Genomic DNA, 25,940 nt, shown 5'->3' with positions numbered 1-25,940 from the left:
GTTAAGTTTTTCTGACTCTCTTTCCAAATACTTGTTCAGTATTTTCTCCTTGCTGAGTGTTTTGAAGCCTCTGAATGCATTTTGGTGTGACTCCTGGTCACAACTTCACCAGTATGCACAGAATAGATAGAGGTGGGGATTTTCTTATCCCTACCAGCATCCTGCTTTAAGGATGCAGGCAGCTGTGCTGGGTCTCCACCAATATGGCCAACACTTAATATCAGTCTAAATTATTTCTGCAGACATGAATTGTTCTGGAAAACTGGAGGCAGCCCCTGGAGAGTTTGGAATTTTTTCAAGCATTGTGCTCAAGTTGATCAGTTTTTATAGGCACGCTACAGACATCTACTTGGATGCTTACGCAGTGGCCTGATGAGGCCTTTAATTTCAATTATCTTTGTCTTGCAGATGGCTAGATCACCTGACTAAAGTTGTAAGGGGAAGCGAGAGGAGGGGAAGAAGGGCTAGTTTCGGTGTGTGGGTAGGAATGTACAAGTCTCTGGGTCCCTCTGCATCATCTCGCAGGGTGCCGGTTGCTTGCTGAGCTGCCCCTCCTTGTGGCTAGCTCCTGTTCCCTGCTCAGCACGACGGCTGCTGCAAGACAGCTCCAGTGACTTTGTTGTTGGCAATTTTCGGCTAAGCAGCGCTGGCCCTGGAGGTAGAAATTAGTCTGCGGTCTCCTAGTTAGCACAGTGTGTTGGGGGTGGCAAAAGTGGCAGACTCCAAATGCCAAGAACGTGACCTTGGTGGGAAGAAACAGGGAGAAGTGTTGAAGACTAGCTATGGTTTACACCCAGTTATATGTTCTTCTCCATCTCCACAAAGCAAAAAAGTCTAGGGACATTCCTAAATTGGGGTGCAGAAGGATACTCTTTTTAGAAGGAGAAAGAAGCCTAGCCCTAGGCAGTGCAAGGCTCAAAGGCCAGCTCCACAGAAAAGACACAATGGACTTGTGTCCTTCCCTCTTACATAGTTGCTTAAAACATCATTAAAATGCTGGTCCCACAGGAGACTTCACACCAGGGTACATGGGAATATTTCCTGTCATTTTTCTGCGCACACACACTTTTTTAAAATAGCAATATTGTGAGCTTAAGAAAGGAAATTGAGGTTGATGGAGTAATACTAATTTATACCAGCTGAGACTTAGCCCAGTGTCTGTCGTCTGCACACAAAAGTATTTATCAGCAAAATGCACACTGGGTGATTTTTTTTACTTCTTTTTTTCCCTATTCTTTCCTCACTGAAACAGCATAAACTTTTCTAATAGTATGTGTCGTTTCTTACAAATTAAGAAGCAGAAATGAAAAGATAGCCACTTTGAGCAGTGTGATTGAAAGACCAGTGTCTCTTCAGGAAAATAAAGTCTTTGTTCTGAAGATCATCTGTGTTTGTGCATTGAGAGTTTGGGTTTAGAAACAACATTTGGTGTTAACTGCAATTGAGGACATTAACAGTGTTAGAAGTGGTGAATGTTTGCATGGGCAATCCAGGAGCACACCCTGATAGCTGGTTAAGAATATCCCTGAACAGAAGCCTACTAAAATGTGAGCTTTTAGAAGTAAAAAGCCTTTCTGAGCTGAGGCCATAGGTTCACAGCCTAAAATGAGTTGCTGTATCAAAGCTAGTTATAACATGTCAGCTGTTCTTCGGTAGCTCCCACTACCAAGGGAATGAAGTACAATGAAATACAACAAAAAAGGAATTGCATTTACCGCAGAGTAAATGTGTACACATGAGCTTCTACCACAGAGCAGCTGATTTGTGATAACTGTTGGTTGTGTGTGATCGGTTTGCTTTTCCTCTTTTTTATTTTGTTTTTCCCCAAAAAGAAATTATGCAGGCTGGGCTGATTGCCCTTTAGTTGTACATTTTTTAAATTGAAATGAAAATTAGTGTATCTAGAATTGATAATGTGATCTTTAGCGTAACTCCTTGGGTTTCTAAGATGTGACATCTCACCTGTTTGGTCTGGTTTTGCATGCAATTTAAATGGTTCCAGAAACTAGACTACTTCTCTCTCTCCCTTCTCCCAGGAAATCTGCATAACAAAACACATTCCGGTAACTTATTCCCATCACAACACAAATATTGGCATGATTCAGTGATTCTGTTGCAGAAGAGCCATGGTCTGGATTATAGAGTTGAGTTCTGAGGTGGGAAAAAGAGCTTGCAGCAGGAAAGATAGAAAAGAAAATGTTTTTATTGGTGATGATTGTACTTCTTTTAAAAGGAGTCCAAGCAGAATTTTTGCCTGACTTAGAGAAGAGCAGATGTCTTTTTTAGCACTATTCATTTTTCATGGAAGAAAGGTTTCAAATTCCGTCTAGGAAATTTTATATGCATATGCCCAACAGTAGAATTATTTAATTATTACTTAATTGTTATAAGACATACAAATGTCACTGCATTTGGGGCTTATTCAGATGGCTATGGAAGTAATCAGGAGGTTTTCAACTGATTTTATGGGTAAGTACAGATCTACAAAGCTAGCATACCTTTAGGAAGTCTTCCTAGGAGGGATTTAGAGCCCTCTGCACCTCCCTAGGTCCCCACCACCAGCCTCGTGTGTTCTGTACACCAACGGCTGGAAATTCTTGAAGTAGCACTTGTGTGCAAACCAGGCCCATCGCAGTGAGGATGGCTGTCGCCTTGGAGCAGGGATCCAGGGTTTCACACAGAGTGTGCGTGCATACACTCGTTTTTGGTAAACCAAAAGGACAGTCAGATGCCAGTTCCCAGTGAAAATCAACAGACATAATCTTTCCTTTCTCCCAAAAATCTCCTCAGTAAATACTTGAGTAGAACTAGTAAAGATAGCTCCTGACCAACCACAGTATTTAAATAACCGTAAAAATTTAGCCTTAGTTATTAAAGTATTCCAGACCTCCTAGTCTGCACTGGGCATTAATTAGGTCACTTGAACACTGCATCCCATTTTGTTGCAACATTAGATTCATTTCATATTTACGCTTTTTCTTCCTCTCTTTCACTGATGCCAGCAGGACTGCCTTGTAAATGAGAAACCATTGTGTTTCTCAGGGGGAGCATCCTGTACAAATAAAAAAGCAGCAGAGTAAATCATTTTATAGCATATGGTAGGTTCTGAGCCTCAAAGTACTCAGCTTTCCATAGCAGCAGAGGCACAAATGGAATCAAATGAATAAATTGCCATGTTTTCTTATTATGAATGTCTGGATTTAGAAGTTCACCTGAGCAGATACTCTTTCTTGTAATTGCCTGGTATTTGCTCTTCCTTACTAGAAAGATGGCAAAGACAAGGCTTTTATCACCCCATTTTTCATATATTATGTGCTAGCAAACAGCTGCATGTTTAAGAACAGGGGAGTGATTACTCCATATTAGGATCCTAAAGGTAGTAAAGTTACCTGGGAGGAAAGTAGGCTGGTGGTGTTCATTTATGGCACATAATGGGAGAAGGTGTCTGTGACACGGAAGGCTGCTATAGTGGGAGACCAGAGGAGGACTAGCAGAAGATAAGGGTTTCAGCCCTTCTCTGCTACCTCTGTAATACCACCTGCACTTCACTGGAAGATTTATCTAATACAGAGTATACAAAGGGTTGCTCGCTTTACAAATTGTAGGAACTCTGTGCAAGATCATCCTAGCTTCTATTTCTCTGGCCATCCATTCTTCTCAAAAAATCTTTTACACCTTACCATCCCATTAGCACATGAACTAGTGGCTGATCCTTCTCAAGTGTCTCTTACTACCGTCTGAAGATGATTGCAGGACAATTAAGCCATGTATTAAATTCATGGCAGCAGAGCTACAGGTGGAGTCACACTTGACATATATTGCAAATGACTCAGACTCTCTGGGCCTGATCTGCAGCACGGTACCACTGACTCTTCTTGGTGTTTATAAGAGGGCGCTGGACAAAATCAGAGTGCTCTGTAGGCATTTAGTGAATCACTATGTCAGCAAGTGACATAAAACCCTGTGCAAGTCATAAAACCCTGTGCAAGTCTGTCGCTATCCTGGTCAGGAGCCTGGGGAATTCCTATACTTCTTTTGCTCTAGCACCTTAGTCCTTAACCCGACAAGCAATGAAGAGTGAAATGAGTAAAGACAGAAGGGGTCACTGATTTCTTTTTATCATCTCAGAGACAGTGGATGAGCATTCCCCTAACCTATTTAGCACAGGAATGCTCCCTGCTGATCCCAAGAAGTGGGAGGATAGACACAGAAGACTTGCATTCACAGGTTGGTTTTAGGTCTGTGTTTGAAGGAATAAAATATTAATCAAAAAATTTATAGTTTCTGCGACTGATTCTGAAGGGAATTTCCATGCAATGTTAATCCTGTAATTCCAGTACAGTGTTTGTTGATTTTACAGTCTCGTGTATAGAGAGGAAACATGCTTGAACAAACAGATCCTTCATTCAGGAAGCCTTTGTCTTGGGGAACGCACAGCCAGGCCCAGGAAACACAGGTCATCAATGCCTTGTATGTTTTTTAGTCATTAAGGTTAGCATGAAAAGAAAATAACATGCTGTATGATAAGCGTGAAGTTAAGGGAATACACACAGAATGCTAACTAAAAAGTTACATTGACAACAGGTGACAAGGGAGAATAACAGAAAATGTCATCTACAGATTGAGTTTTCAGAAGTGTCCCCTTCTCACTGGGGATCTTGAGCATTCAGAACAAAACAAGTCCTTTAATACATGCTTAAAGTTGGACTTCTGCTAAGTAAGAGGCTCCTAAAGAGAGGCATTTTGTAAACGTGGCTCTGCTTAAAGGTGATTGCTATCTTGATGGCCAGTGTGTTCTTGCACCTTGCTTTATTTTGTGTTGCACTTGTTGCGCAATCAGCAGGGCTCAAATGATTTGTGTTGTCTGTGAAGTGTAGACCAGACTTGTCTGATACGATTTTTTGGTTTTATGTAGTACCTCCTATGGAAGATTGTAAGGAACAAGAGCCTGTGATGGACAACAATATTTCTCTGGTGCCTTTTGAGAGACCTGCTGTTATAGAGAAGCTGACAAGCAACATGGGAAAGCGTAAAAGCTCCACCCCACAGAAGTTTGTGGGTAAGCTTGCAATACGCCTTTTATTATTTTTAGTGCGTAGGTAGGTTACTTGTCATTTGTAATAGCCAAAAGAACAAAGGGAAAAGTAGCGCACTCAGAACTTGGTTGTGATGGGGAGGGACAACAATGGAGATGGTTAAATCAAAGCAAGAAATCATGAAAATTATTTAATTAATTTTACCAACCCAGAGAATTCAAAAGTGAGATCCCCAGGATCATGAAAATGGCTTAGAAAATCTTGAGCTTTTTACTGTGCCTTAAGGCTGGTTTGTTTTTTTTTTTTAACTTTTCTCTGGCCTTTTGAGATTTAAACTTGTCATCTTCCCTCTCATTGCCCCAGCAAAAAAAACCTAAGACTCGTATAATTATCTGGCTCTGTATGTGTGTGTGTGTTAAAAAAACAAACAACAAGTATCTCAAGACTTGTATTAAATTCTTGAGAGTTGGCAACAACTGGCCTGATAATACCGGCATGAGGAAGTAAAATCACATCACTTCTGTTGGAAGAAGTGCTTGCTCCAAGTGTAGCGTTCTGCACACAATAACCTTATTAACGCATGAATATAAAACAGCACTGGCTTACTTTTGGTTACCAAATTTAGAATCCTAGGCCCAGAATTCATATTTTGCTTTGTGTCTTGACATCTTAAAATTGTTCAGCTTCTAACAGGAGACAGTATGGGTTTGAGCTGTAGCTTAAAGCTTCTTTTTACTGCTACTGAGGCAGTGCTGAACTTAGGAGTAGAGTTGGGACAGAGAATTACTTGGGGTAAGTGTATGCTGCTAGACTCTGAAGTCATGTAATACATGTTTTCCACACAGTCCCCGGATGGACAGTCGTACAGAATTTAAGGATGTCACATACTCATTCTGCCTACACCAAGGACAATTAGGAGAGAGGATCAGAGGACTGTAAGCAATTAACACAGCCATTTAGGAAAGTCATTGCCCCTCAGCTAAATGCAGATTCAGATGGATATGTTAAATCACCACTGAAGGGCTTTTTAAGCTAACCCACATGGTTTTGAATAGTAGGGAGCTAGCAGCATGCAGCAGCTCACCTGGAGGGCACTGACACACTGACCTGGCTGCTCTCAGTCATCTGACCATTCCCAGATATCAGTGCTAAGCCGAGGTTAGGTCAGGAACAATCCATCCCACAGGATGAACACCAGGAGGCATCAGTATTTCCAACGTTGTTGTTATTAGTCCTTCTGAGACAAAAGCTTAGTTCTTAAAACTGTTGTCTTTAAGAGTGGTCTGAAATGAATTGCTGTATAGCTGATAAGAACTTGGAGGATTTATACTCTGATTTAATTTACTGCTGTGACAACAGCTGGGGTTGAAGAGGGTGGAAATGGGAGCACTGACAAGCCAAATAGAGCTTTATGAGATTGTAAACATGGACCCATCATAGCAGGTTTCCCTAGTGTTGTCAGAAACATTACAGCCTCAAAAGAAAGAAGGGCAGTTCAAACCTCTTGCTCTTTTTTTCCCCCAGGTTGTCCACTGACTTGAACAGAATTGTGTTTGCAATACCTCTCAGAGGTTATCTGCGCAGGGGCTAGAGAGTTTATCTGAGAGGGCTGGAGACCTTGCTCCCTTCCCTTAAATTCTGGTGTACCCATGCCTGCTCCCAAAGCAGTATAGTTTACTGATTGTAAGTGTACCTCGCAACTGAGGCAACCATCCAAAATTTATACCATTTTGGATGGTATAAATTGAATCCATTTTTGGAATCCGTAGATTATGGTCTTTTCAGACCAGGAAGGTTATGCTACTTGTCCACTCGGGTGGAATTGACCATATGTTGTTACTGTCTTCAAAGGCAAATTTACTGATTGGAAATCCTTGCCTGAGATACGCTGTAGCAGATTATTATTCTCTTCAGTAGGGCATGCTACTTTGTTGTTAGAGAAACTCTAACTGTTGTTTCTTCTATAGGTGTAACAGATCATTTTGGTATTCAGTTTTCCTGGGGCTAGGAATTCAGGGTTTCATGTGACGTGCAGCTTTTTATCCAGATCCAGCTGCAGGGAAAAAGTGTCCTCTTTCATATTTACTGTATCTTTTATTTCTGCCTTTTCTGATCTTTCATGGCATCACAGTGTTTGAATTGAAAAACAGCAGTCTCCACTTTGCCACTTTTCATTTTTCACCATGATGTTACTTTTCTTCCCATTTTCTCCCCAATGAAATATTGTTCAACTCTATCAGGAAGAACTTGTAATGGTTCTCTTGCTTGCAGGAAATTTTCCTGTGCATACTGCAAGTGTGGCACCTGTCCAAAACAACTTAATGGTGTTTATGAGAAGGTCATGTAAGCATAAGCTAAAATCTTTGCATGCTACATCTATCAATGCTTTACTGCTCTTCTGATCAGCAATCTCCAAGGGACCTTGGTTATGGACCACAGTCTCTACTCTGGCTGAAAGTTCGGGAGGAAAAGAAGCAGCATACAGCAAATTTCTGTTAATTTCTGAGTGAGAGACTTGGTTATATATCTGCTATGGAGGTACTAGTCTTACCAAACCTGTTGAAATAGTGGAGGCAGAAAGCATAACTTCTGATGCGCAGGAGTCTGAGTAGTTCTTTTTGCCTCTCCTTCAATGAAGGAAGAAGCAGACACTAGTGAAATTGAAAGCAACCATCTTCAAGCTGATCACATGAAGCAGATTCATGTATTTTCGGTTTGAATGTAGTGCTTACTCTCACAGAGTGTCACTGGCATTAAGAACTGACAGGATACAAAAGGAGACTTTTGTGTGGCTTACGATAAGACCACGGTTGTTATAGTAAGAATTAAAAATACACAGGCATCTCAGAATAGGTAAAGATCAACTGGCTTCAGAATTAGTCAGCTTCTAGTTAATGGGGTTAAGGAAGCAATCTACCCGGTGGTAGATTCTGTAACCGCTTTCTCCAAGATTCCTTGCAGCTTTCTTCTAAGTGTCTGGCATTGCAGTCGCTTTAGATACTTGATGAGATGGACTACAGGTATCACAGGACAACTGTGTCTGTGTGCTTTGATCTAGCTTCAAATACCTGTTTTGAGGTTTTTTGAATGTCATACGATAAGATGACCACAGTGAAGAATGTTTCTTCTTCTACTTCACTAATATATGGCAAGAATAAGTAGAATTTGAGCATTATTTTGCATGAAAATTCAAAATTATGAATCTGATTAGTTTTAAGTACAGATTTGGCTAAAGAGGAATTCAAATTGAGAACCACGTCAGGCTGGTTTGTTAATGTTTCTTCTGAGTTGTGTGGTTTATGCCCTCTCCTCCCCGTGTTATCATTTATTTTACTTTTTTATGTCATGCTTCATTTCTAAGGCTCTGACATCTTTGGAACCGGTTCATAATTAAAAGAATGAATAATTCAGGTTACTGGCAATTTACAGTTTTCTCTACTCTGCTGTCTGTGGTGGAGTAACTAAATGTGGAAGATAAAAGAAATCAAAATAAGGTTTGTATCATTCATCCAAGTAGTCCATAAAGGATAGGTATTATTTCTTGATCTGTATAGCCTACAGAGGACTGACAGCGTGTTTGATGGCTGGATCAGACTCCTACTAGATCCAGTTCTTTATTCAAACACAGGAACAACACAGGTGGCCAGAGCAGGTGACAGAGACCAATGGCCTTTTCCATTTTCATTTCTTTCTTTCCACCGTGCCAAAGAGATCACATGCCTCCTGGAGCTGTCCCCCAGTCCCACTTTGGCCCAACCTGGGAAGGGCTGCTCAGTTTCAAGTGAGGCAGGAGCCACCTCCCATTAAAGAGTTGTCCATCCTATCAGCAGCGGGACAGCCATCACAGACAGCGAGACTGCCAGCCCTCGGCAGAAACGCTGAAAAGAGGATATTTGATGGCAAGAATCATCCTTAGGTCACGTTAGATTACAGAGGCTATTGCTGTAGCACCATTTACTTCTTCCTTCCCTATTTTTCTCCAAATGTCTAATGTGTAACAAAGGAACAGTTTTCTACATCATGCTTCCTTTCGGTAAGCTGTAACACAGCCAGCTGTAGGGAAAGGTTGTGAGGTACATGAACATGGTGTCTAATCAGAAGCATGTGAGCAGTACTGCTGAAGAGAGTAGGAATATTCACATGCTTCACTTTAGACTTGCATTTAATTACCTTGCTAATCAGGGCTAAGTTCCCAACCAAGAGTGATGCATCATCTCCAAGGATAACCTGATTGTTCCATGGGTAATGTAAAATTATTTCTCTTTATGCATCACTTTAAGATAAGCCACACTAAGTGGAATGAATTGTTACAGTCAAAAATAAAATGCTGAGTGATAGCTATGTTGAAATGTACTAATGTTATTTGGAAGAGATTTAGGATTACAGTTCTGTTTCTTTCTTATGGTGGTTTATACACATTTTGTTCCAAGCAGTTTTGGCAAAAGGTGATAGAAGATTCTTGAGTTCTTTAATTCTTGGATAGCCAAACCAGTCGTATGTAGTGACTCCTTGAATTTATTAGCTTACACTATTGAAGAAAAGTCTGGTTTTATGTACTCAGGCAGTGAAAAGTAACAAAGACACTGAAAACCAACCAAAATTATTTATCATACTTTCTAAAATCAGCTTAAAAATTATCTGTCAGCAACTAGCTGATATTTGTGTGTGTGAACACATATGAGCATGTATGTCTTGTATCTTATACATCGTTACACATACAACCTTTTCTATTTAAAAAGAAGAGTTGTTATATGAACTTCCCTTGTACTGACACTCTAAAGCCATCACTGGAAAAGCAGTGTTGCTGAGCTGAGCCCTGATGTAAGTAGTGGTAAATTTGTTAACTTCAAAGGAGAGCTGTGATACGTAACATACCCTGTGACTAGCATAATCTACCAGCATGTGGTTCTGGTTTTGCATATTTGTAGTGCCATTGATTTTAAAAGGTTACAAGGATGTGTAATTGGATTCACATAGTGATGAATCAGCCGGCTTCATCATCACTATGTATTTATTTATCCTGTGTCAATGAAAGTTGGTTTTGCCTTTTACCAACTGAAACTAAGCTATACATGTGGTTTCTCTGTTTTGTTTTCTTGCATAAATAGACACTGAAGGGTGTGCATCTTTTTTCCTCAGCCCAAAACGTTGGGATAGGATTTTTTTTTTTTTTTTGAGGGTAAGAACTACAAAGATACTATAGCCTGAATGTGAGATGGCAGGTCAGCCCCCAGTGTTCCCGTTACTTCCTCCGTTCTGTGGCTGCATACAGTCATTTCATATTTTTTTCTTCTGGTTGAAGGATTTACGTACGTGGCTCTAAAGGTGCCACCGTACCAGCCCCCTGTACTGTCGCTTAGGTTTCTCACTACGCAGCCCTGTTGTAAGGTGGGTATGAGGCACCTCAGAGTGTGGGGGACATGTGGTACTGCCTCCTTTAATTTTGGGAGAGTCTGTCTAATGGTATAAACCGTTGGAGCCTCATTGACCTCAGTGGTTCAATCCCATTTTCTACCAGTTACCGTGTGTTTCCTAACTTGAAGCATGGGCACAGTCGGCCCAGTGGAAGGTTTGGAATCTGTAGGAGTCTGGGCCACACTGAGGGAAAGTTAGTGCAGGCAGAAGAATGCAAGGACGAAGACAAGGCCAGCAAAATAAGGCTGGCACAAACACACAAGATAGCAGATAAGTGAGAAACACCTCTGGTCAGCAAAAGCACACAAGTCTGAGCAAAACAGGGTATGAGACAGGGGAGTTTTTGGCAAGTTTTGGGCTTTACATGCTAATTGCAATTAACCAATGCAAATGCTTGTAGAGGCACATGAACAGCGCGTGTAGATAACCTGTAGCCTATTAGAAGATAGATGAGTGCGTGTACGGAACTTAGTAGGATATAAATGTAACTAGGACTGGAAAAAATAAAGATGGACAATCTGATCATCACATTGGTGTTGTGTCGTTCCTGTTCCCGCATGGAGAAATAAGGACCCCGGCTAATGGTAACCCCGACAGGAATCAGCCTGGAGGTCACTGGAGCCACATGTTTCACCTGGAATAAAAAAAAAAAAAAAAGCTGTTGGTGAGGTTGCTGTTCTACCCATCTCAGGACAGAAACTTTATAGGTCAGTAAACAAGTAGAAGGAAGCTAACTTTGGACTCTGGAATAAATTTCACCCCAAGTCAGGCGTTTTCTGTCCCTCCCTACCCCTTTTACAGTGAAACCTTGGAGTGATTACATTGATTTTTCTCATTGATTTGCTCTTGTCCCTTAGGTGAAAAGCTCATGAGATTTGGCTATCCAGATATTCCCTTTGATATGAACCTAACCTATGAGAAGGAGGCCGAGCTGATGCAGTCTCACATGATGGACCAAGCCATCAACAATGCAATCACCTACCTTGGAGCTGAGGCGCTTCACCCCCTGATGCAGCACACACCAAGCACAATTGCAGAGGTGTCCCCGGTCATCAGCTCAGCTTATGCTCAGGTCTATCATCCTAACAGGATAGAAAGGCCCATTAGCAGGGAAACAGCTGACAGTCACGAGAACAACATGGATGGCCCGATCTCCCTCATCAGACCAAAGAGTCGAACCCAGGATAGAGAGGGCTCCCCCAGCAATAGCTGCCTGGATTCTACTGACTCAGAGAGCAGCCACGAAGACCGCCAGTCCTACCAAGGAAACTCTGCCTTAAATCCCAAGAGAAAGCCAAGCCCGGCTTACATGAAGGAGGACGCCAAGGCTTTGGATGCCACAAAAGCTTCTAAGGGCTCTTTAAAGGATATCTACAAGGTCATCAATGGAGAAGGGGAGCAGATTAGGGCTTTCAAGTGCGAGCACTGTCGCGTCCTTTTCCTGGACCATGTCATGTACACCATCCACATGGGCTGCCACGGCTACCGGGACCCGCTAGAGTGCAACATCTGTGGCTACCGAAGCCAGGACCGCTATGAGTTCTCGTCGCACATAGTCCGAGGGGAGCACACATTCCACTAGGCCTTCTCATCCAAAGGGGACTCGTATGAAGTAGAAGAACTGCACATGAAGAAATACTGCACTTACAATCCCACTTTTCCTCAGACATTGAGACGCCTATTTTGTTGTTGTTGCTGTTGTTGTTGTTGCTGTTGTTTAATTATTATTATTAACCTTATTTTTTGTGGACCCAACCTCATTTGCTCTGCCCAGCTTAAGAATGGAAAGAAGGAAGGGAAGGGATAAAAGAGGGGATTGTTGTTGCCGTCACTTTTTGGTGAGTGACCCGCCTCGCTTCCTGTGGGAATTGAAAGGCAGTCTGTTTCTGTCTCACTCAGCTGTACATCACGTCCTGTTTTGGGATATCGCTCAACCCTGCTAGGTGCTTTAAAGTCCCGACGAGATGCCACTCATGTACAATTTCAGACGAATAGGTAGAAACGTTTTGGAGGAGAGCCTTTGTCAAACATGTAGATACGGTGCGGGGTTTTGGTGGCTGGAGGGGGGGGAACTTTATTCTGCAGAATGAACAATTATTTTTAAAGCAAAACTGTTAGGGATTTAGGAGCACGAATCAAAGTTGATGTTACTTTTTAGGGTGAGCTTTTTCCTGGGTTCAGTGTGTATTGCCCCTCTAGAATGCTAAAAAAACAAAACAAAAAAAAGAAATGTATGTCTTAACACTGTACCACATTACAGCAGTTTAGTTTCATAAGTCTGAGGGCCTTCTGTGGTAAGTCTGAGGCTTTGTATTTTTATTTTCCTTAACTTATGAAGCACCTTTTTTAGAATTGTTGATTTGCTGTTACTTCATGCCTATGTGTTGACTCATTGGCTTCTTAGAGACCCTTGGGAGCCTTTCTTATGTAGTTGCACCCTATGTTTTAAGAAACAGCATTTAGAAATAACATTTCTTGCTCCTGGGACGGTAAGTGGCCTAGGAGTGGGTGAGAGAGTCTGTAGTTTACTCAAGAGGTTCTGCTGCTCTTCTGAAATAATTTTGTTTTAAAATTACGGATTTTAAAATGACAAAAGTACTAGTAGCAAAGTGTTCTTTAAATATAGGTATATATAGATATATAATTATATAAATACTTTCTCCTTCTACTATCACAGTGTTAACCTCTTGGCAACAGCCTAAACTAAGACTTGCAGTTGGGAAAACGCTAGGAGCCAGATCCTTGGCCAGCATTAATCCTCTTAGCTCCATTGAATTTAATGGAACTACTCCAACTACTTCAGCTACATCAGGATCCGAGCCTTGACCGTTTTTTCTCCTGTTGACATCTTATTTGCTAATTTGCTGAACCAGTGATTTCCTTTTGTTTTTAAGTCATCAATTCTGCTTTAATTTAGAGGTGGAAGTGTTTGCAGGTTTTGCTGGATAGCCCTTGCTCTTAGAGAGCACAGAAGCCCTGCAAATGAACAGATCGCATATGACCTTCCTTCCTTCTTCAGAAAGTGATACAAGGAGATGCAGGTGCTGTGCTTTGATTTGGATTTGCAGATTTCATTTTTATTCCCAATTTATTAATTTCACTGTAGGGAAAACAAATGGAGAAACAAACTCCAGAGCAAGTCCTTGAACTACAGACTGGACAAGAAAAAAAAAAAAAAACACACCAATCTGTTTTGTTTCCTTTCTTTCTCTCCCAATAAATAACAAAGCCAGCAACCACCCAGCAAGTTGCAGGTTGCATCAGTAAAAACTGGGCTTAAACCTATGTGACAGATTGCCATTGAAACCCAACTGTTTGTACCAATCACAATTGAAATGTTGTTGTTTGGCAACAAGAGCGCAGCTTGAGAATGGAAAGATCTGCATGGGTTTAACCCCCTCTGTGCACACGGTCTCCATGCGCTTGGTGAGACCTTTTCCAAAGTATAAAGTTACTAAAGTATAAAAGAGAGAGCAAGATCAGGCCATAATGAATTCCCATCTGCTCACTTCAATCTGCGTACTTGATGCATATGCCAGTTTGCTGTTCGTTTTGAGGGTACTGGTTTTTTTCTTCTTCTCTTCCTAGACCTGGAGCATTTGAAAGTAAGGAGCTGAGTGGTATTGATTGAAATCTTTTTATGGTGACATTCTTGGCAGCTAGAACCTGTGTTTAGAAAGGATACAGTAGATCATGGCCAGATTACCTGATGACTGCTTCCCAGCACTGAAATGCTATTAAGTAGGAGCTGGTAAAGTCTTGCAGTAGCCTATTAATTATAATACAATATGGAGAGAAATGTCATCTTGTGTAACGTGAGACCTATCAAGGCTGGGAATATGCGGGCTTTGGAGAGACAGATTTAAAGACCTATTCCCAACATTGTTCTTAATGTCGTTGCGTTCCTCCCCCTCCTTCTTTCTTCATCCTAATGTAGAGGCAACTCAGGCAAATGAACTACTGCCATCCTCCAGACCATTCTCATTTTCTTGTGCTTGGTGCAATCAAAGGACTCTGTACAGGAATAAAACAAGGAGATGCTGGAGGGCATCACTTTTATTCCATATGGCTGATTCTCTGCAGCTATGAAGGTTGGCTTAGGAGGCGGCCAGCCATGTTCTGCATCAGGATGTGCTTGGAAATTCAGAAAAGGGGGGTTGCTTTTACAGCATGCCACCGAAAAAAAAAAAAGTGGTTGTGATTTCTGCTGAGGCAGGAAAGGTCTTTCAAGAACAATGTGCAAAGGGAAAGGTGCTGGGCCCAAAGGTCAGTAGGCTGTGTGGGCCTCCAGAAAGACACGCGCCTGAACCTGAGAAGAGGGTTGCCAGCAATCCCTTTTCAGTCTCTGGGGCACAACACTCCGTTCTCCCCTCTGTGGTCAGTGGAAAGAACATGGGCTGTAGTTTCTTGGAATACTTAGCACTAGAGAAAAAGTGTTAAAAAATTCTGCCTGTGTTTGGGAAAGGACCATAGTATGGGGAAGGCAGAGAATCTCTTGTGTATCCACAAGTAAGTTGGCTGCAATTATATCTGCAGTTCATTAGCGTGCACTTTCATTCGTTGGTGATTCGTTGATACCTCCTGTAGTGTATACTCTGTAGATGCTTAAAAGATCAGATGAGGAGGCTCAGCGGTTTTATAGCTGGCTTCAGTTAAGCCCAACTTCTTGTTCCAATGGTAGCATGCAAATCTGAATGTGAGCGCTACCGTGTCCCAGTATCACAGGCACAGAAAACTGGGGAGGCAGTGGAGAGACACCCTGGTTTCGTTATCTTCCAAAAACTGCATTTTTTGCAGAGCAAGAAGCTGAGGGGTTGCATTAATTTTTATTATCCATGTCCTTTTCTGAACACTCTCTGAAGTTTTTCATCCTAGAGCTAGGGAAAGGAGAAAGATTAAATTCCTGTTCAAATTTTGAACAAGTTTTGGATTAGCATTTATGTTAGCATTCACTTCCTACTGAAAATTATTGGAGGGTTTTAGATAAAGCAATTTGCCCCTACACGGAAGTGTGCAATATGGGGCCTCAGAAATTTTTTTTTTTCTTGCTTGTTCTCTGCAGACTTCTAAGAAAAGCTCTTGAGTTTTGTCAAGTTCATTAGTCATTCACAGTGTACTAGGAATTTCAGGAGATAATCCTTGGCCTGCAGATCCATTTGTTCTAAGTATTTAGTGTTGGAAATCGAACCTGGCTGATTTTTATTGGACTCTCTTGAAATTCTTGGAATCGGGTTTCCAGTTAAAAACATGCATTTGCAAATTTAGAATTGGCTTCCTGTGAGCATTCCCCATTTTCATGAGGGGAAAAAAAAAAAAGCCATTTCTGTACACATCCCTGCCAGTAAACCCTTTCACCTCTTTTTACATCAAAAATCACAAAAATCTGACTCAATTTAGAGTATTACAAGCCTATTAATTGAAATAGAAGTGTGACTCCTTATTCTGCTCTTGGTATGATCCATACTCTTGGAGCAAAGGGCATTATCTATATATCTGCTGTTATGGCCAATTAATTTTACAGCCACCTCTCTTTGCAATCAGTTAGGAGTGCACATCAAAATATATAGCATTTTTCAGTAAAGCCAGCTCTTTACTCAGTAACTTATAGGATTAAAACAATTTTATCCTCCTTAAAAAGTGCTTCCATCTATGACATGACGTGAAAGGTGTCTAGGCATTAACCTCTGTTGGTCTGTATTAGAGAGAAGGAATCTAAATTTGTTAATTGGCCTGATTTTTTTAATGGTGGTGGTTTCTACAATGTAAGGACGGAGCTCACAAAATAGCCATGTGGAACTAAAATATATTTAGTAAAAGGTGAAGAAAGTCTCAATTTTAGGAGTTTCCAAATTTCTTTCTGTTTACAAGGGTATTCCTAAATTGGGGCTGTCAGGCAGAAGAGGAGGCCAGGAATTAAACCAAACCCTTCAAAACTGGCCTTTAAAAGGACATTATTCTTGTTGTCTAGGTCCAGAGCTAGCTTTTTCATATTTGAAAGAAGCCAGACAACAGACACTCCTTCTTCCAGAAAGAAACTTTGTTGATAATTTAGGGAAAGGTGCTTATTTCAGCCAAGGACAAGAGCCGCAGTAATACAGTTCCTTTGCTACATAATACTCCTTTCCTTAACTCTTAGCTGTGCATTATTAATGTAATGAGGAGGGAGAAGGGAGGCTGCACTGATACCTGAGTCGCCTAAACTCAGTGTGGGATTTTAGGAAAAGCGTGATGAAATTGGCTTTGACTTTAGAAATTTGCATCTTAGCTTTGCTTAGTATCATTTAAAAACAAAAATGGATGGTAGTGATGGCCTGTGGCCTAGAGCAGCTGGAGATTTGAGAAAGTATATTTATATATATATGGTATCATATAATTAGATATATGCTTTATTGTATATGTGCCTTTTTCAGATGCATTTTGGAAGTTTGTGATGTCATTCATGATATCCTACCATACCCTTTCAGAATGCACGACAAAAACCAACCCAAAGTGAACATCCCTTCTCCTATGGCGTAGCGAGGCAGATCCCTCTCCCCTTCCGCACCCTCCTCGGCAGCTTGACCGGGAGAGAGGACCATCCTTGTCCTTTGCTGTGAGATTTCCTGGAGTCAGCTGGCTTTTAGGAGTGGGAAAGGCTGAAAATTACCCTAGCAAAGTGCATTCCACCTGTCCAGCCAGAGCTGGTCTCAGAGCTGGTCCCAACCAACATGGTGTCCCCAGAGCGGCGCCAAGACTCACTGCAAAGCCCCCAGCTGCACGTGCCCTACGGAGTGCCAGGGCAGCCATCTCCTGCTTCTCCCTCTCCAGAGCTTTAAGTAAAGCATGCTTGACAGTGGACTTTGCTGTGCTTTTAAGTTCCCTCTTAGGAACGGGAGCAGACTTTAAAGTATCCGCCACTTGCTTCAACCTGGAAAAAGAAATCCAGCAAGAACAAAAGTTCTGTGGAAATGGTTTGCAAGTTTGACCGTTGCGCTGCTGCCGCCCTAATAATTAACATAGAGATGAGGGAAGCGCATCTGTAGAAGATGTTATTGGGGTTTGTTAGCTGGAACACTTGGTGAAAAGCACAGTGTTTGTTTCGGTACTTTCCTGGCTGGTTGGTGACCTAGTTTCAGATCTAGTTATTTACCCTGCCCGGACGGGTGCAGCACCTAAGCATGCCAGCACGGACATGGAGTGAAGCCTGTGGGTAGGGGGAGGTGACTAGGCCAGCATGCTTTTGTTCAGACTCTGAGCCCAGGGGCAGCCCGGTGCCAGCTCCTCAGCACCTCTCCACTTGCGTCTGGGCCCACGGCAGTCACAGAGCATATGTGGGAGCAGGAATTAGGTAGAAAAAAGGCAGAATTTGCTTCATAGTAAATATATTCCCTTCTATCCCATTAAGAGTTGTCCTGAAGTGCAGGCCAAGGAGAACATCACCAGTTTCTAATTTAGCATCCTACAGCCATGCTTGGAAGCGTCTGATTTCTGTCTTTCTCCTTCCACTGAGGCTCTGAAGTGAATAGAGGGCAGTCAGGAGGAGGTGGTGTGCTGACATTTTGCCATGCTGCACGCTTAACAGGCCAAGATAACAATAAAACTTATATCTGTTTAAGTCACCTAGCTTTTCGGTTGATCATGCAGACAAGCATTCCTGGTTCCTGTTCGCTTCCAGCCTTCAGAAAGGTGGTTATCAGTATGCTCGCGTGGCTCCTCGTTTGGGAGGATAACTGCCCATGCTCTCTGCTTCTGTAAAAACTTTTCCTTCACAAACAAATCATGGGACCTAATTAATCCGTGGACAGAAATGACCATTTCAACAATGACATTGCTGTAGTAAAACCTAGTATTATTTAGAGTTGCAAAAAAAATACTGCTATGTGTTTACTAGCAGTATGTGAAGTATTTAATAGAGTGAATGATGATGAAGTTAATCAGATCATGTCTTAAGAGGGGCTCGTATGATGTGTACTCTGTTGGGAGAAAGGGAGCAGCTTGACCCGAAGCTTGGGCTGATGCTTCCTTCCTGCAGCAGGTATTGATTTCGGTGACTGCACTGCAGCCCAAGAAAACATTTGAGCACATGATTAGCCTACTGCCATCCCTTCGATTAGATCTGGAAGTGCACAGGAGCTTTGCAGTTAACCGTGTGCTTAATAATTACCATTATTTGTGAGATCAGGGCCTTACTTGCTAATTGGTGCAGCGCAGCAGCTCTGGTTAGGTCTCAGTCATCAGCACTGAGTGGCAGGGCTCTGCAGTGAAGACACATTCACTTACATTTGTGTAGTAGCCTTAATCCCTCGCACTCGGCGGTACGTGAATACCGGTAGCCTCTAGTCTGTATTATCAATCATGGATAAAATACAGACACCTCCCGCAAGGCATGGTGGAGAGCATGACTCCGTTATTGGCACAACGAGGCCAGTTTGCAGTAAATTGGGCCATTTAGTTTTACCTCAAGTGACATCGAATAAGAAAAGCTTCTTGAAGGGTAGAGGTCACTGAATCCCCTACTATGCACTTACTGGGATTTGACATTGCTTACTGGAAATGGATGTTCGTTCCTGAACACACTGTAACAAGGGAAGGACTTTTTGGTTATTTTTGTAATCGTTCAGATTCTGAAACTGTGATCAATTATTTGACGAATTGTCAAGTGTCCTCAGAGCTTGAACATGTTCACTTCCTCTGCCATGTAGCAGTCTCCTCTGGCTTTCAGTGGTTTTCTCCTTCTCTCTCCCCCTTTTCCTTCTCTGAGCTTTAAGTCTGGGCCTGCTCTTATCTCCTGTAGCTTTGGGCTGTCTAGGGGTTCTGGGGTTTGTTTTTTGTTGTTTGTTGTTTTTTTTTTTTTGTTCATTGGCTGTACAGTCTGTTTACATATTTTTGTACTCAAGTGTAGTTTTATATTAAAAACAGGAAAAAGAAAAAAAGATAGTTGATTTGAGGAAAAAAAATAAGGTACGTACACTTTGTAACACTTTAAAGATCTAGGGTACCTTCCGAGATGACTCCACAGTGATGTAATTATAATACTGTATATTTGCCTTCCTTTTTAGTTGGTTTTATTTTCTGGTTGTATTTTTTTTCCTAAAATGTATATCTTTCTATGAGAAACTGGAAACTTTTAATGCAAATGTTTAGAAAGATTTAAAATTGTAAAGTAAAAAAGTCATATAATTTTTTTTCCTGTTGGAAGAAAATGCTTTAAAAAAGTTTTACTACTGTTGTATTCCAGGGTGGGGGTTACCAACCCCAAATTTGCTTCTTATGCTTCATTCTTGGATCCTGCTTTCTAAACGTGCTCATTGCAGAAATGGATGATTTGCTTATATTGGTTTAAAAAAAAAATCACCAACAAAACCACCTTTTTGGGTTATTTTTCTGTTCATGTGCAATACTTCCCCTGACGTCTTATTAATGTACAATGGTTTTTCTTTCCTCAGTCCACACAAATCAGTGAAACAAAATGCTCTGTCTTAAATACGTTCAAAGATAAGGTTCAACTAACTATGTAAATTAAGATTGTGACTGACAAAAGGTGAGAAACTATAAGTTAAGGCGAAAGCCCGTACCTTAACTCCTGCTTTTATTTGACATTGAAACACATCCAGTGTATGAATTAAGGACATACCTGTTCTTGCCTCTTCCTTCCCTTTCTTCTATAACTGCAGCTTTCTTTTTAAGAAAAGCACTTAATATTGATGTTTATTAAAAATAACAAAAAAAAAATTAATCTTTTGGTCTGATCCGAAACCCACTCAGTGGAGACTCCTGTTGACTTTGATGGATTTTGGATTAGGCCTAATCTCTTAGCTAGGGCAAAACTGCCATTTACTCTAATGGGAGAGATTTGCCTGCATAAGAATTACAGGACTCGTGTCCTTTATCTACCTGAGAGACCAGAAAAGCTTCTTTAGAGTTGTCCTTGTCTTATATAAGTTTAGATGGGACTTGTTTTACATATCATACATATTTATATATAGTGTATTTTTAATGCCTTTTTTTCCCCCAGTAGACTGAAGCCGCTGTTCTGTAAATATGTATTTAGGTACGTAATAAAAAAAAAAATCCCGTTGAGATTTCTTTGAAAGGCAGTTACTGCGCATGCACAGTAGCCACTTTTGTCTTTTAAATTTGTATTTAAGATGTTTGTTTTTAATAATAACAAAAGTGAGGAGACTGTATCCTGTTCTGATTGATTGCCAAATTATTTCCCAGACTCTTGCATTTGAGTTCAAGAAGAAAATTGCATTCAGTGGGCGACTGTCACGGTTGCCCACGGGTTCATGCTCCTTGGGCCAAATTCTGGTAACCTCACATAGGTTGTTGAGGTCCTCGCACAAACGGGGACCGCCCTGAAGCAGTGGGATTATAGCAAAGCACGCACCTTTTTGTGAGCGTAATTTTGGGCTATCAGGTCTGACCCATTTGTCACGGCATCTTCCCTGCCTCATACGGAGTTGCACTCTGCCCACTTTAGTGCTGTTTTCCTGAAACAAGCCAGGTGAGTAATCTGGCAAATGACCACTTTTCTCCCAGGTTACATTTTTTTTTTAGTTCTGTGACAGATGTTCTGAGCTCAAATTGAGGAAACTTTTAAATTTAAAAAAATTAAAAAAAAAAAATCAGAGTTTATTTCAAAAGCCAGTGAAGACACTGGGAATTGTCCCATTGCTTTACATGGTCATTGGAACATGCTCTTATAAAAGGAGTTCAGAAATTATCACTATGACAGTGGTGCATGTGAGCAACCCTAATGTAAACCTGTATCCCCCTGCTAAAAAAGTTTTGCCGCTATAGACTGAACTATGGGACTTGTTATTATTTTTTTCTTTCTTAGTATACATGCATACATATGGTTCCACATCTGTATGTGTGTACTCTGTACATGTGTGAGTGTTGTACAGCCATGTGAGAGTGTGAGTCTGTATGTGTGTATAAATAAAAGAAGCTGCAGAAACTTTGTAATACTTTGTGAAAAGGATTATATTATAAAGGTTTGTACTGTCTTGAGTGCACAGCTACTGGAATAAATGTAGGGAATCTCAGGAACAAGCATATAATTTGTCCAAGAATTATTTCTTCTCAGAAGTGTAAGTGCAGTTTTTAATTCTGTATATTATTTAATATTTTACCAATAAAAATAAACTTCTGACACAAAAGGGTTTTCCATTTAAGCTTTCTGGAAACATCTCTTTCTTGCAGCAGGAAACACACAGCAATTTGGCACCTCAAAGGAATTGCATTTCTACCTGATAACAAATCCTATTAATTAACTAGAGAGACTGAATGCATTATGAGTTGGGGTTTTGAGTATGGGTTATGAGACTGGTGAGTTGGGCGCAGGTCCACTTTTGGTATTCATTGAAGCTAATGACATTAATAACAATCATCAGCTTCAGCTTGAGCTAGAGAAGTATTCACCCTAAGGTCCTACTACGTAAAATGGTGGCATCGGTCACCTGCCACTTGGTCTACCATGTTTTTGAAATGAGTTAGTGGCCCAAGGTCCAACTTTTTCTGGAAAACATTCGGACTGCATAAACAATTCTTTTGGACCCTTCCCTCAGCATGGGTTTTTGGCTGAGTTCCTCTCTTGTATCCAGAGGTGATCTTCCCAGTAGGGATTTATTGGGTAGTTCATATCGCTTAACCTGTTCTTTCTTTCATAATGCAGCTATCAATCTGGTAGCATTCACAGAACACACTCTTCAGAATAAAAGGAAGAGCTCGTGAAGCTTCGTAAGTTGTTTGTTGTTGTTTTAAGAATCTCTTGTAAAGTCTTGGTTAAAGATTAACCAGCCTCTCCCCACAATAAAAGTGTTCACCACTGACATGAGAATGGAAACTCCTTAAGATACCATCTGAATAAAACTTAATCTTCCCTTAAGTCATGTTTGATGTATGTTGTCTCCAAGGAATGCTTTTGTCCAACGAGCAGAATTTCCCATTTTCTTTCGCTAAGGGTTGCCAGATTACTGATTTTGCTTCAAAAAGACCCAAGATTCAGCTAATGGGATAGTCCAAATATTTAATGCGTGGAGGAGAAACCACGTTGTGCCATATTAAGACAGAAATGACTGGCTTGACAAACTCAAGGTCCTGTCCCAAAACTTACTGGAGATGGTGACGCTCTTTTCGTTGACTTCAGATAAGGGTCTGAGAAGATGAGAGGAGAGCTCATAGGCAGGAACTAAATTGACTAATAATCATTAAGGCTGCTGAGTCATTTGCAGGAGTGAAATTCTGTGCATGGCCTCGTGTTATTAACGAAGACAGTCTTAGAAATCTCCTGGCCTCAACTCAGGGCCGGCGTGGTGTTTGTGCTTGTTTAAGTGTCTGGGTGAGAGTCACACACCATGGTGTACCATTGCCTTTTTCTCTAGATCACCCTGCCAGCAGCTGCAAGCAAAGGGCAGGTTGACCTCACCCGTTCAACTCAATCTAGGCAACAGGGAATCATGGCTAATCCTTCCCCGCATCAGTTTTGCTGGGAAACTCTTACTCAATTGAAAATAGCCTTTTCCTGCTTTATAGTAACAGGCTTAAAAATTCCTCCAGTGACCAGTGCCTGCATATGCCATCATCATGGAGTCTCAGTTTGGTCTGTGGGAGGCAACTGGTTTCAAAATACGTCATTTTCTCTGTTACTGGATCAAGTGATGTAATTGCAGCGGGTCTTAATCTGCAGCATCACCATTCATGTTGATCGACTGGATCAATCTAGTAGCCAGGTAAGCAACGTATTTCTGACCTGCCTGCCCAGTGCCTTGGCATTAAACCAAAATTCCCCTTGTCACCAACAGGCCACAACAGCACAAGTGAATTTTGAGCGGTGCATTCTGACAAGTGCCTTCTGCAACTTTACCAAAACCAATGTAATTCTCCCTGTTAATAAAGATTTAAGTGTTGGTTCCTGGCTTTCGCCTCTATGGCGCTAGTATTTCTATTTTTAGTACTTTCAAGAAATTACTAAAGCTTCATCTGAGGGTGAATTTGTGTTTTTAAAACGTGGTGAATCAGAGTATGTTTCTCTCCATCCCTGTGCTCGAATGTCAAATCCCAGCTCTCCAATGAATCATTTCCCACCAAGACACCACAGAATATATAACAGAACCGTGTTAATGGGAGGCAACGGTAGGCCCTCAAAATCACATTATGAAACTCACAATAATCGAGGGACTAAAAATAAATTTTGCTTGGATGGCAGTTTGAACATGCTTGATTTTATTTTTTTTTTTCTTTTTAGTCAACCCGAATGTAGTTAGTCCTCAATAAACCCAGCTTTATCCTTCTGCCCTTCAGTGCTTATTTTTGTCTTGGTGTATCGTATAAGCATGTCATAATTTCCAGCATGCAATTATCAGTGTTTATCTTTTTTCACAGCGGAGTACCTTAGGAGCCACAATGACTTCTGGATTCAATGAAATATGAGTTGAAAGGATTACTGTGTAAGTACTTAGGTCGCTTAAAATTTAAGGCTAAGAATGAAAGCTCTTTTCAAAGGAATATACTTGTGAAATAGCCTCTGTGTGTCTTATTAATTCGTGGTACAGAGATTAGGGATGGAGTCCCAGAACACGACATTTCCCAGGGATTTCTGTCAGTGGAGAAACCGAGCCCTTCTAATGAGACTATATAAATGCTCAATATTATCTCATTATTTTTCATTAATCCGCACACACCAGCCCGCCTCCACACGCTGTAATTCCATGTTACCACCCATGTTCACATTAAAATAGGAACAGATTATTCAAGACTCCCACACAAATCGTGAACCTCTATCCCTTCTGATCTGTCACCGGCCGTCCCTGGGATGGAGGAACCTCTCCCCTAGGCAAGAAGAATTCTTTAACCCTGGCAACCCGGCCCTTCAGAGCTAAATGCCTGTTTTTATTCCTGGCAAACACTCCTGTGGCATCCAGCATCTGAGCCTGGATGAAACTACCCTGTCAAAACTGATTTTTAACAGAAAATTGCTTTTCAATGAACCCATTCTCTATGGAAAGTGTCTGCTTTTCATAGATTTGGGAGGATTTGGGGATTTTTTTTCTCAATAAGAAAGCCTGAAACTCTAAACCCTCCAAAGGTTTCTGGGTTATTTTGTTTGGTTTCAAGAGGAAATACTTCCCTGCCCTCAACTCCTGTTTTCATATCAGTTCAAATAATGTCAAGACACTATTTGCTGCTCTTTCCCATTATTTTTGTTACTTTTCCTGTTTCAGACTGCCTGTGTGTAGTTTATAGGGCGTGGTGAGGAATGTAAATTATTATTTTCATGTAGGTGTGGTAGCTATTCAGTTGTAAATCCTGTTTTCAATCCTTCTGACTATTTTATTTGTGATCTGTAATATTGATCTGTTCTCAGGGCAGAGAATGCTGCAATCTGTCAGGAGCAGGGACTTTTATTCCTTGCTAAAATAAAGCATTCAAAGCACTCCCAGAAATCTCCGAGATGGAAAAAAAGAGATCGTGCTTGAAGCCTTTCTCTTTTCTTTTTTTTTTTTTTCCCCTCTTTGAAATGAGTAGAGGAATTTGTTTCTGTGGTTGATTTGTTTTTATCAGTTAGTTGCAAAATCTGACCGGCCTCCCTTTTCAAATTCATCTCCCATGATAGCCTGCCACCGGCTGTCTCTTGGTAACTGACTTTAAAAAAACAAGTTTAAAGGTTTGCCTCTGAATGCGATTCATGACAGTGAAGAAACAGGACTAATCTACAAAAGGGAGCTCTGCAGTTGCTGTTGGACTCGAGTAAAGTTGTCAAACTGTTTTCAGTTCCAGGCAAGCCATAGCAGACGTGCCTGAAACACAGCTGTATTTCACACAAGCTGTGAAGAGGCATTTTGGCAGCCTGCTGTTAGCGGTACCACAGATGCTCTGGCTCTCAAAAACCCTTTCCTGAACCAGTCCCACCTTAGGAAGGATGAGCTGCTGTATAAGGTGCAAGGGGGTCCGTCACCTGTAGGACCAGATCCTCAGCTGCTACAAATCTGCGTGGCCTGAGCAGCCTTACTGGAGCTAAGCTGATTCACCCTCTCTCTCTGCAAGATGTGAGTGCGGCTCTGAGCTCTCTGGGCTGTTGTGTGTACTTTTATGGGTATGCTCTCATCTGTGCATATCCTCTTGTGTGTACCTGTTCTGGTGATAGCCATTATAACCCCCAAAATGGGTGATTTCGAGACAGCATCTGCCTGTGTTAGTGCAACTTGACTTCTAGTTGTCAGTTCAGTCTGTATGTCATTTATGGATAAATCCAGGAATCTAGGAGTACAGTCATTGCGGATTTTTATTTTTTTTTTTACAGTTAGCTTGAGACATGTACAGTCCTCGTGCGTGAGGTTGTAGGCAGTATCAGTCATTGGTCTCCATGAAAACTGAGGTTTTGGTGTTGCACGCTGCATACCCAGAACCGATGGCACACTTGACTGTTTTGGCCGGTGTACTATGAAAAGTATGGAATACAGTTGTCTTTGGATACCTCTGTATATCATTGTCTATCAAAGAGAT

At 41.3% G+C, this 25,940-nt stretch overlaps 1 protein-coding gene across 6 annotated transcripts in view; it reads left to right on the top strand.

Moving 5' to 3' along the window:
* The window catches only part of IKZF2 (IKAROS family zinc finger 2), a 120,330-nt gene extending 98,739 nt beyond the window's left edge, over positions 1-21,591 (top strand). For 5 of the 6 annotated variants that reach the window (XM_074829737.1, XM_074829741.1, XM_074829739.1 and 2 more), the window contains 2 exons: positions 4,916-5,059; positions 11,309-21,591. In XM_074829737.1, the coding sequence (XP_074685838.1) occupies positions 4,916-5,059; positions 11,309-12,033 (869 nt within the window). In that variant the 3' untranslated portion in view covers positions 12,034-21,591. The remainder of the gene's footprint in view (positions 1-4,915; positions 5,060-11,308) is intronic. The other variant, XM_074829740.1, reaches the window with a different exon arrangement.
* The last annotated feature ends 4,349 nt before the right edge of the window (positions 21,592-25,940 follow it).

Source organism: Strix aluco, chromosome 6 (assembly GCF_031877795.1).
Source record: "Strix aluco isolate bStrAlu1 chromosome 6, bStrAlu1.hap1, whole genome shotgun sequence".
NCBI lineage: Eukaryota > Metazoa > Chordata > Aves > Strigiformes > Strigidae > Strix > Strix aluco.
This window is presented reverse-complemented; position numbering and strand designations above follow the sequence as displayed.